Genomic DNA, 16,245 nt, shown 5'->3' with positions numbered 1-16,245 from the left:
CGGTGTGCCTGAGCTTTTGTTTGGCTAATATGGACAAAGGAGTCTGCTTCACATGATGTAAGAAGTGTTTGCCCTAAGAAGAACAGAGGTCCTCTTGAACCAATTAGGCAAAAATAACAGCTGGGCTACCCACTAATAAGGAAGGTGCTGCTAAACCTCTTTTCATTGTGAGAAGAAATAAATCTTTTAAGGCTTACTCCCTTGCATTTTTATAGAGAGCAATTCTTTGAAAAATTCAGCAATCCAGCTGGGTGATATGTGCAGGAAGACTGTGAAGAAGATAAAGAAACTTTTAAAAATAAAAAATGGTATTATAGCTGTTAGATTTGGCAATTATAAATGTTTCATTGAAGATTTCAGTATTTAGAGAAAGTTTTACTGTTTAAATTGTTAAGAACGTGGAGTTTGGGGCTGGCACAACAGGCAGTCTCGTACAAGTTCCTTGTAGCTTGTTCTGCAAGAGGATATTCCTTCCTGGAGCAAATCTCTTCTGATATCTTCTTTAAAGGAAGGCAGCCCACATATATTTTTAGTAAGTCTGAGAGAAAAGCAGGAAGAGGAGGTCACAGAGGATTGGGACAGGTAATACTAACTTTATGGCATACTTTTTCTGTGAAAATATTCCTGTCCTGGCCACCCACCTACTTAAGTAGGGAGTGCACCTGTGTTGCCCTGACAGATTAACTCTTGCTGAGGAAAACCTCTTAACACCTTGAGGGGGGTGATTTGGAACTGGTCAGGCACAAAGGAAGGGATATCTAGAATTCCTGGGTGGGTGCTACATATAATGATTTAATGATTTTTTTTTTTAATATGTTAGTAGCAAGTGGCAACTAGAACTATATCATCCAGAGAGAAACAGATCTTCCCCATGACTTCATCCTGGATCCTTGGAAGAGAACAGTTACACACCAGACCAACTTTGACAGCACTTCTATGCATCTGAGATGTGTTCTCCTTGTAGTATCCCAGATTATTTGAGGAAAAAGGACAGATTTTTGTCCACGGTCTTTACTGACCCAATTTTTTTTATTTGTCTAAGTTTATTGAATGTGGCCCCCTTTCAATAGCTTTTTGCTGTTACTACCTAAGCATTGGTAATTTTACTATATGATAGAATTACAGAAGATTTGATGTGTGAATGAGCAGTTAACTGAGCTGAACACTTCAGCATTGAGTTAGCTGATCTCTCCAAGGTATGTCCTCTTCTGAGGTACTGTGAAGTGTGAGTGAAGACTCTGAGCAGAAGACAAACATAAATATTGCTAGTTTTCCAGATGCCACTGCTATACATTGTGGAAGTACTTCTTTGTGTTTTTTATTCAAATCAGTGCACTATGGGCAAACAATCAGACAAGTCATAGAACTCAGTGGTACAATTATTCCAATATTTGTGGTTTTCCTCTGTCAAACCCTCAAAATCATTTGAATGTTGTTAGGAATATCTATGTTTGTAAATATATTGTAGCTGAGCTGTCTTTAGAAATATAAATTAAAGAACAAATTTTAAATCATTGGCTGCTGTCCTGATATCCTGGCTTACTGTTACTTTGGTCAGTGGGTGGCCTGGTCAGCCTTTCCAAAGCCAATTTTCATTTTAGGATATTTTTACTTCTTTGAAATAGGCAAAGCCTTTGGGAAATGAGGGAGCAGCCTGCTTGTGTGTGTGGATGAAGGCTTATATGTGCAACAAAGTAGCTGTAGAGTTTTTATATTCTGTTTGCAGTAATAGTAAACAGAGCATCTAAAATAACCACTTGCACATTGCAACAAACACATCATCATTTGCTTAAAAAGAGTTATAATTACAGTTGACGAAGCATGGACACCATAAAAAATGCATTAGTTTGGCTTGACACATTAATTACCTGTTTTTGCAGATGTTTTTATATATTGTTGTGTGAACAGTTTACAAAATAATTACAGGAAAGTCATATGGAAAATAAACTAAGTGGGTGGTTTCTCGCCTTAATATTTTCATTCATGTGAATCTGTGTGAGGCACAGCTGCTCTGTAGCAAAAGCAGAGAGAGAGAGAAATGGGGAATCTTGAGGGGTCTTTATTCTAATGTCCCTATGATCAGCCTTGCTGCACTTTTATATCTTGCTTTAGCAGTGTAGTTTTTAAAAGTGTAAAATGACATTGCTGATTTAATCCCAGTGATCAGGAGGGGGGAGAAGCTTTGATCCTGATCAGATGAAACATAAATCTTCTAGTATCTAGGAAAATAAATGAAAAATCAATATTATTTTAAGCAGGATGAGCTTTTATGAGCAGTTGTAAAGATTCATCAAAGGCTTTGACACAGTTTAAACATTTCCTGTTTGCTGGCATTTAAGAAAAATGCCTTTCAAGTTTAAATTGTAATTAGAGAGATACCTCTTTAGATTATTGTGAGCTAACCACAGAATGGAAATAGGAGCTCAGTATGCTCCCACAATATTTAAATCAAAAGTTCTTAACTAGGAATAAATGATTATTCCTGATTTATTATAAAATTAAATTGATGCTTTTGAAAATACATTTTGCTTAACCAAAACCAATATTTCATGGCAAAATGTAACATTGCATTTTAAAAAACCCATGGAGTCTGAATCACAGCTTTGACATCTGTCAGATATAAGGATTTGTTCTAGTAATGTGTTTTAGTGATTTATTTGGTTTTAAGTGAACAGTTCTATGACCGCGAATTTGGCATAAATGCTAAAGATTATTTCTAGCTTAATGGGGTCTTTACTGTTACTGTCTGTATTTGAGGCTTTTTAAATAGCATTCACTTGTTTATTAAATTTATATCCTGTATTTATTTACAGATTTTTGTGAGATATTGGCTGTTTAAATGGGAATTTGTATTGCAATGTAGTTTTTTACATTTTCTTAGTTAAATTAATGCAAAAAAATAAAAAGCCAAAATCCTATTTCCATGAACCTAATTCTCAATCATCCACCTGTTAAAGTATTCAGAGACTGAACTGTTAATGATCTTATCCACAAATACAATGCGAGAACTTGTTGAATAAATGTTATTTTTTTGAATTCACACCCTTTTTTATGGCTGAAGATTTTAATGAGAGGAACAGCTTGCAAAGGTTATTTAACAAATTACTCGGGAAGGAAAAGTAGAAGGAAAACTGGAATTAATGTCTTGTGAAAGTAGGGAGAACAAAGACAGCTCTGAGGGGACATCCTAGCTGGTTTGCCTTAATTACTGTAAAATTACTGAAGCATTGGAAAAAAGCAAGAAACATCCAAACTAAATACACATAACTAACAATTAAGCAGTAAGCTTGACTTTTATGATAGCCTTAGACACTGACCTAGCAGTTTTTTAGCAGCTTGAAGGAAATGCTGGCTGCAGAGTTTATTGTTGCTGTGCAGATGTCTTGCTTTCCCCAAGCAGCTGCCACTTGGTGTGTCTGAGAGAACGTGGGTGCTCACCAGTGCATCAGCACGAAGAAGTTTCGTGGTGCTTTCACACTACCTGCAGAGATGAAAGCCAGGGTTAGTCCTGTTTTAGGAAATTGCAACACAGGCTTATTGAAAAAAATACTGTGTATCTACTCTCTTTTGATAATGCCAACTTCAAAGAGTTGAGTGATGCTATTTTTTTTTTTTTATCCTAGGTGGGCATAAGACTGACAGTCTTATGAAGGGAACTTTCTACCAAGATTTCCCTAGGCCTTTAGAATGAGAGAAATTACTGAGATATTGATAAATATCCATAATATTGTATGCTGAAAGTGCACTGAATTTCTGTCTGTCTCAAACGAAGTGTAGGCAAAGGTTTTTGCAGAGCGGTCTTGTGTCTATATTCAAGGAGTGAACAATCACTTTTTCCTCCTGCTGTGAGGTGGATAGTAAAATTTACAAGCGACCACTTATCTCAGAACTTGGAGTAGACCTAAAGTCTCTTCTGCTTACTCTTGATGGAGTCTGGGTGTGATGGTTCTGTGTGTTTGGGTAGTCTCTAGTCGTGATATGAAAGGAATGGGAGTCTCTATTTTAAAACAATCCACCTTGACCCCTATCTTTAATTCTGTCCTTGAAAATCTCACAATGTCTTACACATTGCCACAATTTCCTCCTGAAAACCTCCTGCAGTAATTTCTGAATGCAGGCATTCACACAGTAAGTTCTCTATCAGAAATTCCATAATAAACTTGCCCTTTTTTATGAGACTCATTCTTGATAACCCACAATAATCCTGGTTTTTTTATCAGTTACAAAGTTTCTGGTTGAACTCCTTCAAGGTTGCACTCGGTTCCTTTCATGGCCCGGTGATCAGCGTCTTACAAGCTCCAGTCTTTGTTAATATCTGTTATCTGCCGTTGGTTGGGGTTTGTGTATTTGTGTGTTTAATTTATTGCCTCTCCAGTTCCTTGCCTTGTCTTTCATGTGGAGTAGCTGTTGGGCAGATATCCTTGCAGTTCCTTGCCCTGTTGAGCATCGGTTTGAGAGGTGCTGGCTTGCACCTGGCAGTGCAGAGCCTGTCACAGTCAAGGCTTTGTTTCTGCAAGTCTTGGATGGCCTCAGTTAGGGCTGGGAGAGACTGTCAGGGCCATATCAAGTCTCTACTGTCCTTCAGTCTTCTTCTGGGACAGTTGTCCCTGTCTTTTTTCAGCATAATAATCTCATTTCTCTGTTATAACAGTTGTGTCTCACAGTCTATTATCTTTGTTGGGTGGTTGAGGTTGGTTGGGTGTTGCCATCACAGGTTGAGTCTGTTACAGCAATACATCGCTCAGGATGTGAACGCCTAAACCAAACTGAAAGCTTCAGAGTGAATTCAGTGTTTGTGTGGTGCCATGTGGTTCTCACTAAGAGTTTGGGTAGATCAGAAATAATACATTGGTTGTTTAGCCATCTGGAAAGTGAAGTAGTTGGTGCAAGTGCTTATGGCTTTCTTCCCATGTTACCCCAAGACAAGAGGCAAGGAATGTCTAGCATAGAAAAGCTGAGAGCAGGAGTTCTTAGTGCCTCTCCTCAGTTGCCTTCTTGCTTTCAATAGCATTTCTAGACTTCATGTATAATTAGGAGAGTCCATACTGGACACCTGATGTCTCAATATGACATGAAATGAACAACACTCACATGCTGAGATGTCTAAGGCAAAAAAGCACGTTTATTTTTGGACTTTGATACTTACAGAATTCTAAAAGTAACTATGGATTGGAGGACGAAATTGCTACTTCTCCAACCACACTGGTTAAACTAACAGTCTATTAATTCTCTCCTCTTCTAGAAAGTAGTGCAAAATAATTATTATTTACATGAAAAGTGTGTGAGAAACTCTATTAAAAAATGCAAACATCAGAAGGTTTAGAAGAACAGGGCGAGAGCCTGAGGAAAAAATAAGTTTGTTGTTTTGCTGTAATGATCTTATTCTGTCTTTCCTAATTGGTTTTGCTTTTTGGAACGCAGGGTTTGGATCAGTGGTTTGTTTCAGTTCTTATCTATGTTACTATAGGAACATATACCAAATAACAGAAATTTTAGGAAAGGCTTTTGATTTACTGTAGTCTATAGCAAGGTTTAATTTGTTATTTTTGTAGAACTCTGAGATCACAGTACTGGATTTTTAGAAGATGTGTATCTTTAGGTTTGATTATGAATAACCCAAAGGAAATCACAAAGGTAGAATCAAAGTAGTCATGTGCTTTGATTACTTAGTACCTCTCTCTTTATAGAAAACATGACTTTTTTTTCTCCATTGAGGTGAATCAAGTCCAACTCGTCGAGAAGCAGTAAAAAGGAAGACTGCAGAATACCTCATGCGTGCTGAAAAAATTTCCAGTCTCTACCATAAAACCTCTGAAGATGCATCTGTTTCTATGGTAGGCTTTAATTAATTTTTTTCTGAATTAATTTTTTTTCAGAATTTGTTATAATTAAGTAGCAAAGCATATTCTAGCTTAAGGTTCAAAAGCTGTCTAGAATTTCTCTTTTGGGAGGCTGGAGGAGTATTTTGATGTTGTGTTTCTGTTAAGTTGCTATTCTTTCTGATTCTTCATAATTTTACGAGGAGTGCTTGGTTTAACACAGGACTGCTTTTCATATGCTTTCCTACTGCTCATGGTTGATGATGTAGACATTTTTCATCATGCTGAAGAATCTAAAGATAAAGGAAAAAACCACTCTAGAGTGTAACATTTCATTTGACTTTTCCATGAGAATGCTGGATGGTCCTGTGGGGAGTGAGAATCCTGTTGGTTTCTTTAGCCTAGCACATAGTGATGTATCACAAGTGAGTCAAGCACAGGGTAGTGGGGATCAGATTAATTTTCCACAGAACAAGTCCAAAACAGAGCAAAGGTTCTTCCTGATCCTTTGAAATGTCTCTCTTGGATATGCTTGTGGGATCAGTTCCTTTTTGATTTTTGAGAAGTTTCTGGGCTAATTTCTTGAACAGAACACCTTCATCTGTGCTTGTACAACAGACAAACAAAGCTTGTTCTAAGACACCCTCCATAAATATCTAACTTGCCCTTCCTTAAACAGTTCCTTTAGGATTTATCTATTTCTACTTTAGACTTTTACTGCAGTCATGTTAAACTGTGTTATTGTCAATGACTGCCCTATTGCAGTAAGTATAAAAGCTGCAAACTTCCTGACTCTCTAATATCAAGGGATAACAAAAGGGATAGAAGATTATTGCTTCTTACTTTGCACAGATCTAAAAGTGCTTTAAGGAGACAACTGCTGCAAAAATTGGAAGCCTTCTAAAAGCTGTCTATCTAATAAGTAAATTTAAAAAGCAAAGACACTGATTTTTTAAGGGTAGATTATTTCATGTTGAGAGCCCACAAGTACAATTTTGAGGATGTTCCAAATGGGATATATTTTGTCAGGCTTGGAGTCTTGCTGTTGCTATGAACTGTACTTTGAACAATTTAATATTTTGGACAGATACGAACTCCTACTAGGTATTCTTTCTTTGGGTCAAACACCCCTGAAAATGGGGAAGAAGCTATATTGAATGGAATCCTCAGTGTGTTTGGAAACTGAAGAACAAGAGAAAAAAATCCACGAACAACCTATTTTTGCCTTTTATAAGTTTAAAAACTAACTGTGGTTGAGAAGGAGGAAGAAATAGGTTGCATTTTTCTGTGTGAGCTTGAGAGGTAAAGTATTTCCTCTTTTATGCTGTACTGAATAAGACACATGCCTTCTTTGCAGATCCAAAGAAAAGCAGATTTAATTGGGATAAGACAAGAAAAAAAAAGCAGATAGAATAAAAAACCATTCTCCTTCTGTGTTGAAACTCAAAATTGACAAATCATGGCAAATCTTGTTTTCTACAAAGTGTTGCACCTGGCTGATTCTCCTGTTTACAAAAAAGGCCATGCAGCCATGAGTTAGCCTTGTTTTTTCCAAAAGTTTGTACATGTGTTTTAATGTCCTTTATTTGCTGCTCTTCATAATGCATAAACTTTACTTTTATCTTAGAATTTTGGAATTTGCTGATATTGAGGGCGGATGGGTCATGCTTATGGGTCATGATGGTTGTGTTGAGGACCAGCTTGTTTCTTGTTCATAGCTGAAAGTTACCTGGGAGAAGGACTTAACTCCCAAAATTATTGTGAAGGTAGTGGTAGAGACCACAAAGAATTGTCATGCTCTGTGCTTTTGCTGAATGTCTAAGGAAAATGAGGAATGTGACTGTTCCCACGTGTTGGTTGCTGAGCAGGCCTGAATTCTTGCACTTAATTTACTGCTTATTATTTTTACTTCCCAAGATAGTATATATTGGAGTTTGCATGAATTATTCCACTCCATATGGACAGTGATAAGTGCATTGGAAGAACCTCCATCTATAGGCAGTGTGATTCTTGGGAGATACCAGTGGCAACTTGCAGGTGCATTGTGTCCTTCTCCTAAAGACATTACGTGCATGATGGGCACAGTTAGTGCAGTACCTGGACCCCTGCTAGGAGTGGCAGAGTGCAGTTTTGTTATGGAAAGCATGGTTCACTGCAGGGAATGCCATGGGCAGTGGGGGTGCTGAGACCATTTGCACCTTGGAGGAAGAGATCTGGCTAGTGGGCATGGGCATTTAAGGCAAAGTGCTCTTGTTCCTGACCTGTGTCACAGGGCAGAACTGCTTTGTCACCTCTGTCTGCTGGAGCTGGCTTTGTGTTTCCTGTGGTGCCCTAAACATGGAAATTTACCTCCTTCTCCTCCATCAGGCCAGAGAACTGTCCAGCAAGGGAAGGGGTAAGCTCAGAAGTGCAGGTTCAGTTATTGTCCTGCACTTCTCAGCCTGTCAGATCTCCCAAAGGCCTGGGATGCCAGCCATGTGCTGAGCCACCTGCAGCAGTCTCAAAAGACTGTGCCCACTAAATGTGCCCTTTGCCATCTGAACACCAGGTGAAGATAAAGCACAGAACCTGGCTTTTCTCTGGGAGCCCAGACAAGGAGGAAGTGAGCCATTCTTTTGTGGCTGGAAATGCCAGGCCTTCGCCTCTTCCAAATCTCCCTAAAGAGGCAAAAGTCTGGTATTTTAGAGCTGAGAAGCAAAATTGTCTTTGATGTCATGGAAACCGAATGAAGAACAACTACTTTGTTACTTTTCAGCAGTGCAGCTCTCAAGGATAGCATCCTTAGCAACCACCCTGCTGCTTGCAAGTTCAAGTGGTCGAGAGAGGAGCACAAGAAGATGGTATTTGGAGAATCCTTGGCATTGTTAAAGAAAGGTTTTGGGGAGGGCTTAAAAGAAAGATAGGGAATTGACTCAGCTGTGCCCTTGAGCTGGGGATTCATCTGAGTGTCTTGTAAACATTGAGAAAAGCCTTGCTGTGACCCATAAGAGTAGGTGTGGAGACAGCTTCTGGAGCTTTTAAACAGGCATGTGAACCTTCTGGAAAAACAACCTGCAGCAAATGCTGTCCTCTTCTTCTTCCTTTGGTGCAGCACAGCAGCCTCAAGGGCTGTGTCTTGGACAAGTGCTGCAGAGCACTGTGTAAGAGCAGCACTGGGTCATTTTGCAGATTCTCAAGCTGCATTTTCTCCTCTGCCCCTTTATTAGTAGTGTTTCTGGGGAGCCATCTCCAAGCCTGAGTGGGAGCTGCAGCAACAGCCTCTAAATCCCACTGGCCTGACCATCAGAAAGCTGGAGTCTTGCATAGCTGTCAGCTGCGAAGCCCAGCACAGCTGCTTGTACAGGCTGTGGGGCAGTTTTAACTTTGGTAGTTTTTATAAAGCATATTTTTATTCCCTCTTTGAAATTAGTTCTGATTCTACTTATGCCTAACTTCGCATATTCAGAGTTGTTTCTTTTTGCACCATTATGAAAGCTGTTGTCTTTTTCGCAATGTCAATTATTTTTGATTTTTCAAAGCAATTTAGTAACAAGAGGTACATGCAAGCCTGATGCCTGAACAGAAGAAGCAGTCTTTGTGGTTTCCATAAGATATCTTCCTAAAATTCTCATTAAATGTGCATGAAAATTACATGAAGTGTAAAGAAAATGCACTGCTGTAGTTCTGTGAGATATAAATTTAAGATAAGAGATTCAGTCTCAACTTCTAGGATCACATCCAAGGTGTGTCCCAGCTTCAGGAAAAGTGCATTCCCCAGCTGGTGCTCACTGAGGCCTCCTGAAGCACACTGTAGTTCTGTCTGGTTCAGATGCAGGCAGAAAACCAACCTGATTTTCTCCTGGTGCAGAGAGAGGAAGAGGCCAGGATGTTTGCCATACCAGGAGAGCTGGAAGCACTGTCACAGCCATGAGGCAGATTCTAGTGTATCTGCATCAAAACAAGGCATCTCCTTGCTGCAAGTGAAGATCTGCCTATGCTACAGGTAGACAGATATTGAAATATCAGACTCAGATCTCTGAGTGGCAAGGGGAGATTGCATTTTGATGTGCAGATCTGCACTGGTGTACATGAAAGTTCTCTTTTCTTATCCTGAGGATCTGTGGTGACTGATGTCAAAGGTGGCAGCATTAGCAGCTAAATTAGCAGAGCTTTCTGGGTGAAAGGATGAAGAGGGGAAAATAAAGATCAAATATTTAATTAGAGGGAAATCCAGGGAAAACAGCAGTTGTGTTGGGAAAGCTTTGAGAGACCAGTGCAAGGGGCATCACTGCTTGAGCACGTGGATTGCTTTGAGCAACCAAGGAAGGACCAGGACTCCACCATTCCTTGTGTTTCACTGCATTCCAGGAGGAAAAGGGTGCAAGGAACCCCACCACAGATGCTGGGGTGCCCCCAGCCTGGGATGTACACATGGTGTGGTTTTTGGGGTTTCCCTGTGCAAGCCCAGGAGCTGGATCCCTTCCAACTCAGGATATTCCATGATTTCCCATCAAATGGTGTTTGTGTCACTGGGCTAGGGATAGTGCTCTTGCCTTAAGTGAGGTTAACATGGAATGCCCTTTCTCTTACTTGACTGGTGGAGTTCTCTGTCTCCCTCTGCTCTTCTCCCTGCAGGCAGTGATGCCAAAGCTGAGGCAAGGGCTCTGCCCATGTTCCTCGTGTAGCTTACAGAACCAGAGCTTCCCAAAGGCAAGCAGTGGCCATAGGCTGCTGGGTATCCTTGCAGGAGCATCACAATCAGCATCAGCCTTTTCCTCTGGAAATCTACACATGGTTAAAGGTGATGGTGGGAGGAGATCTGGTGATGCCTGTCCTAACTCTGGATAAATCCAGCTGTGCTGCTCAGAGTGTAGTCTGGAAATAGAGAGGGCATGACCACAACAGAGAAGATCCAGGGATACCTGAGCAGCATGCTGAGCATTTGGACAGGCTGCTGAAGGCCTTCTGCAGACAGAGGTAGCCTGACAGTTTGTTCAGAATATTTGTCTCATTTCTAAAGGCAAATGAAGCTTTTTTTTTTTTTTTGTTATCCTCCTTCCTGTATTTTTTTGTTCCTCTGTTTTTTGATGAGAGTGAGGGTTTTTAGTTATTTTTCTTCTTGCTGCCTAGATGCTGAGCTTGGATTTTTACTCTATTCAGAGGAGCAGGCTGTTTCATAGAGTGCTTAATTGCTGTAGTTTTGGGAATTGTTCTGGGAATTTAGAGTTTGCTTCCAGCCTGCTTCACAACAGAATGTGATGCCTTCCCATCATTGGGCTCTTCTAATAGACTTTTGAAACAGTGAAACCAAAGAACTGTAAAGAGCAAAACTGATAAAAATGGAGAGCCTGCTGGGAGCTGTGGATGTGATTGTAAATCCCTTTAAGGTAAGAAGTGACTGTAGAGCACACATATAAAAATCAGTGTGTATACACACTATTACTGACTGTGCCACCGCTGATCACATTTAGAGAAAGACCTAAAATATATATACTGGGTCTTTTTGGCTCTTTGGACAGGATGGGTGCAGAAATCTGATTGTATAGCATTATTAGACAACTATTAACTTCTGCAGAGATGTATGAACTTAATTCATGGTTGAAATGTTATTCATAAGAGAAAATATTAAAAGTGTGATTATTGAAGAATGGTTATAAAATGTAATAGCAAGCAGATAGAAGTGAAAGTCTTTTATAGTAGTCTAGAGGATTAGGAAATGTTCTCTTCCTTTAAATGTCTTCCTTAGAATGCTTTTGAAATCTTGTCATGAATAAACTGTGTTAGCACAACTCTTTGTTTCAAAGGAAGTTTTTCATTATTGCAGAAAAATTGCCTACTCTCAAAATACTTTCAACAGCTCACTGAAATGTGGAACTGAAATTAGGTTTGGAGAAAAAAGTTCAAGTAGAGTTTTTATTCTTCCTGTTAAAGCCTTTAGTTTTAGATTGTAGAATCTGGGCTGTTTTCTCTTAACTGCTGTTGGTATTCCTGCTTGGCAGGGTTTATGTGACAACACAATTATCAGATCCATAAAAAAAAAAAAAGAAAATAACTAAGAAACTCCCAAACACTGAGCCCAGAAAAGCACACTTTTCTCCAAGCTTTTTGAACATGTATCTATGGTCCTTTCTTTTGGATTTTGTGGGCAATAAGTACTTAAATACATACTGATTTTTAGGAAGGAATTTGGAAGGAGAGAGTGTTGTTGAGTGAATGGGGAAGGCTTCAAGGAGTTGCTTTAGCCTTGGAGGGTAGCACAGTAAGGATGCCTGAGGGGGGAAAAATAGGGTGGCAGGAAATTGCTAGGATCTTGGAGTTTCTCATCACAAGGGAGCAATTTTTGCTTTTTCCTGATACTTAAGCATTTAATCCACAGTGTATTTGCTTACCAACCATTTTCCTTTGTGACATAGCAGTTAAATATTGCCTCAGAATTCTGACCTCCCTCTTTCTTTGCACCTTTGTGTGATTGAAATCTACTTGGGGAGGCCAGGTTATGTTTCAAAGGAGTTTGGCATTCAGCAGCTCTGCAAATGAAGTTGCCTTATTTGTGAGGAAGAGATACAGGTCGGTGGTTCTACTAGAAGCTATGTGTTGAATTTTTGGAGGAAGATCTAATAAATTTTCTCAGTTGGCAACTAGAAACTGCTGAAAATATTTGTTCACATGCCAGAGGTATATGGGATGCTTAAAATGTTGATCTTTGTCCCAAAAGACTTCCAATTGAAATGTTGTTTCCCCCTCTGGCATGCAAGCTTTGAATTTGCTCTGAGAAACTACAAAACATAGTATGGACAAATATCTATGTATATTAGCATATTAACTACTTGAATAGTTAGCACCTGCCAATTTTCTTGGTGTGGTGTTAATTTCTAGATTGATGATACATAGCTAGTTACTTTTTTCTAAGGCAGCTTTAGGAATCATTTCTGTTGTGCACCTTATTATTAAAAAGATTTCATACAGCTCACCAGAGAGCAAGAGAACCCCATTTATAATTCTATATTTTATGTTCTTCAGGCTTAAAAAGCCTCTAATTTGCTTTCTCCTCCTCAGTGATCTCTGAATTATTTTGTACCCAGAATACCTGTAAGGCTTTGATTGATTATTATTATGTGGTAAGAACTAAGTAATCAATTTCTGGGTTCCATTAAGCATAGAAAATATAAAAATTCATTGCTTTTTTCTTTTTTAAATTTTTGTTTTCAGTGTTATCTTGACTTTTATTTACTTGCAAGTTGTTTTTTTTCCCCCCCCACTAAGGACAAACAGAAAACTTCTCCTTTCATCTTCAGTCTCTCTGATTTATGATAAATTTAGTTTCCTTCGGCCTGGCATTTGCTTCAGCAGGCAGTCTTCCTTCAAGTACCACCCTGATTGATGTATAATCTTTGATATCTTCCATTAGCCTCCAGGATCACTAAGTTCAAGGCCCTCTTGGAACCTAAGGAGCCCTGCCGAGGAACTGAAGACCTTCAGAGTCCTTGGGGTGATTGACAAGGTAATTCTTCAGTGTCTCTTCAAGAATTCAGTCATAAATCGACTGCATGCTGACATTTTGTCTTTGAAGCTGCGGATCTTAAGGATATGAAACAAAAGGGGAAAATGACTCAAATGCATCTGCACTTTAAAATAACAAAAGTAGAAGAAAAAAAGGCTTTTATCTAAGCAATTCATGTAAGGTCATGCAAAATGTATTTGAGCTAAAGGATAAGGTACATGTTTGGTAGCATTCAATAGGATGGGGCCTGTTTTTCAAAAATGAAATCATGGTTGCTGTTCTGGGGTAAGGACAAGTTGATGTGTTTTCAGTTGAACAGTCTGGTGGATACTGAAAATACAGAATGGTAGAAATTCTTACTTTTGAACTCTTACTTGAAATGGGAGCTGGGGACACACACGACTGTTCTCCTTCCCTGAGAATTCAGAATTGAAATCCCTTGCCAAGACAGAGAAGCAGCAATGAAGCCAAGCTTATTTTGGAGTCATGCAAATAATGTCTTCCAGAATCCCAGGATAATACCCGTCTGTAAACAGTAAAGGACCATACGGATTTTTTTGCAAGCCTAATTAAGAGACCAGAAGAATTGTTGGGTTGTTTTGATAATGCTGATTAGTTATCACCTTACCAAATACTTTTAAGATGATGCATTATTCAGCAGTGTGACAGTGGCTAATGCAGACTGTAACGGCTCGTTTCCTTTTTGCTGTGCCAAATCCCTTGTGCCTTTTGATAGTTCCTTATGTAGTCCCTAGTTTGTGCATGAGCTACTGATGCATGGTCAATTTATGCATTTGTAACGTGCATCAAAAACCTGTGGCTCATCCCTTGAGGTCTGTATTTCTTGGTTGCTTTTTCTTGTTGGACTGAACCTAGCTATTGGGACTGGTTTTTGTTTTTCTTTGCCTGTTTCGTTGTAATTGTGTGCATAAGTTGATAACTTCTCCTTAGGGGGCTGTATACATTAGGTATTATGGTTGTTTTTATAGCACACAAGGTTTTCTAAGCTCTGACTTCATATTCATTGTATCTTCTTTCCTCAGTTGTAAGTACAGAATTTAGCCTGTATTCCACTCTGTATACATATCAGAGAGACATGTTGGAAAGACCACCTATCTGTAGCACCTGTTAGTAGGTGCTAACTAAGTTAGTAGCCACTAAATGGATGCAGTGTGCATGGATTTTGTGAATTATTCTGACAGAGTGAGCCTGCAGAAATGTTGAAAATGGATCAAGAAAAATTTTCTCAATATCTCCATTCTTGTGTAGTGCTAATGAACAGCTACTGGAAAAGATGCTTGACCAGAATGAAGCTTTTGCAACCCTTGGTGGTACCAGGTCTCCTTAGCTCTCTCTGAGCAGTTTCAGTAAGCATCCCAGGTGTGAGCTGAACATGTCCAGATCTTTGAAGCAGAATTGGGGAGAATCAGGGTTCTAATGATGACAAAACCACAGGATTCTCTGAGCTGAAGATGTATGCAGGGAGTAGCTGCACACAGCTGGAATGCTCCTGTGTAAGCAGTATTATAGGGCTCAGAGTTCATGTTTAATTATTGTGTAGAAAAGGGAGCCAGATTCTTTCAGGTGTCTTTGTACTCTGCATTCCTTCTTCCAGATTCTCACGTCACAATCTTAGCCTTATCCTGAGTATGCTGCTTTTTAGCATATATTTTTAGGGGTCTGTAAAATTGGGCGGCAAATGAAAACCTGCTCTAAGCCCAGAGAATATTTTATTTGGTTTTATAATGCATACACAAAATGCATATGAATATGAGACAAAAGTGTGTAGATGTATCTGTGAGCTGTAGATGATGTCCCTGCCTTTGGTTTAAAGCACCATTTCCCTTCCTTCCTCACCATCACTGTCATTTCCCTCCTTCTCTGCTTCCATATGCCCTAAAGCTCTCATCATGGAGAAATCCAGTCAATGTGTAAGTATCCTTGGTGCAGCCAAGTAGATGACATAGCGTGCTTGTTCCTAAAATGGATTTTGGTTTTCAGGGCCAGCATTGAAGATGCTATGCTTTTGGGCACAAGGCTGTAACTGATTCAGCACCATGCAGAGTTTTGCCTGAAAATAATCTTCCATTCTAACCCTAAGGTAGCTGCTTTGGTTTCAGCAGAAAATAGGTGTGGGTAGTAATGGGCCACTGGCATTGTAACTGCTGGCTTGACTAACCCTGTGCAAGACTGGCTTAAACACACTGACTTAAAATGGTGTTGGTTGATTTGCAGACTCGTTCTCCCACTGCTGAAGCCCAGAGTGGTGTCTGCCTGCTACAGTGCTGCCTCGAGAAAACCAGCTGTTAACCTTCCCTCATTCAAATGCTGAAAGGTTCAGTGCTTTCCCTTAGAGTAATGTCACTCTTTGTTCTTCTTTTGAAGCCTCTTCAAGTGTTTTGAATTGGCTTCATTTTCATGGACAAAATGCTTGTTGCTACCTGAAACTCTGGGTTTTTCAAACTGTTTTAGACTAGGCAGAATGATTAGATACTTAATTTTAGGCTAGTTTATTCCCAATGTGCAATCCTTCTTTCCCTGTCTGCCCTTTCACTTTCCTCGTCACCTCAATAATTTTTGTTGCTTTGACCCTTTTCTGCTAAATCTGAGAGTTAGACATCTTAGCATTATTATGCTCCCTAAATTATTGTGAAAATTCAGGGAAGTATGCCCATATGTGCCTTGCCTCCCATCCTTCTGCTTTTGCTCTCATGCAAAGGCTGTAGTATAAATCTAACTATTTTAGTAGACCAATGAGGACTTATATTTTCCTTGAGGAAGCCATTCGGTTTTTTTTGAGTTCTGCTGCTGCTGTGTTTCCTCACTTCATGGTGTCAAAAGGTAACAAGGTGGTGTTTGCAGGTATTTTATATGTTTAATATGTAAAGAGCCTGCCTGTGAGTAGGTTTCTGAAAATGGTGGTGTAATCTAATTGTAAAGGTGGCT

At 39.4% G+C, this 16,245-nt stretch overlaps 1 protein-coding gene across 1 annotated transcript in view; it reads left to right on the top strand.

Moving 5' to 3' along the window:
* The window catches only part of RPS6KC1 (ribosomal protein S6 kinase C1), an 85,064-nt gene that overhangs the window by 31,468 nt on the left and 37,351 nt on the right, over positions 1 to 16,245 (top strand). The window contains exons 8-9 of the mRNA XM_066546436.1: positions 5,716 to 5,834; positions 13,207 to 13,299. Of these exons, the coding sequence (XP_066402533.1) occupies positions 5,716 to 5,834; positions 13,207 to 13,299 (212 nt within the window). The remainder of the gene's footprint in view (positions 1 to 5,715; positions 5,835 to 13,206; positions 13,300 to 16,245) is intronic.

Source organism: Molothrus aeneus, chromosome 3, assembly GCF_037042795.1.
Source record: "Molothrus aeneus isolate 106 chromosome 3, BPBGC_Maene_1.0, whole genome shotgun sequence".
Taxonomy (NCBI): Eukaryota; Metazoa; Chordata; class Aves; order Passeriformes; family Icteridae; genus Molothrus; species Molothrus aeneus.
This window is presented reverse-complemented; position numbering and strand designations above follow the sequence as displayed.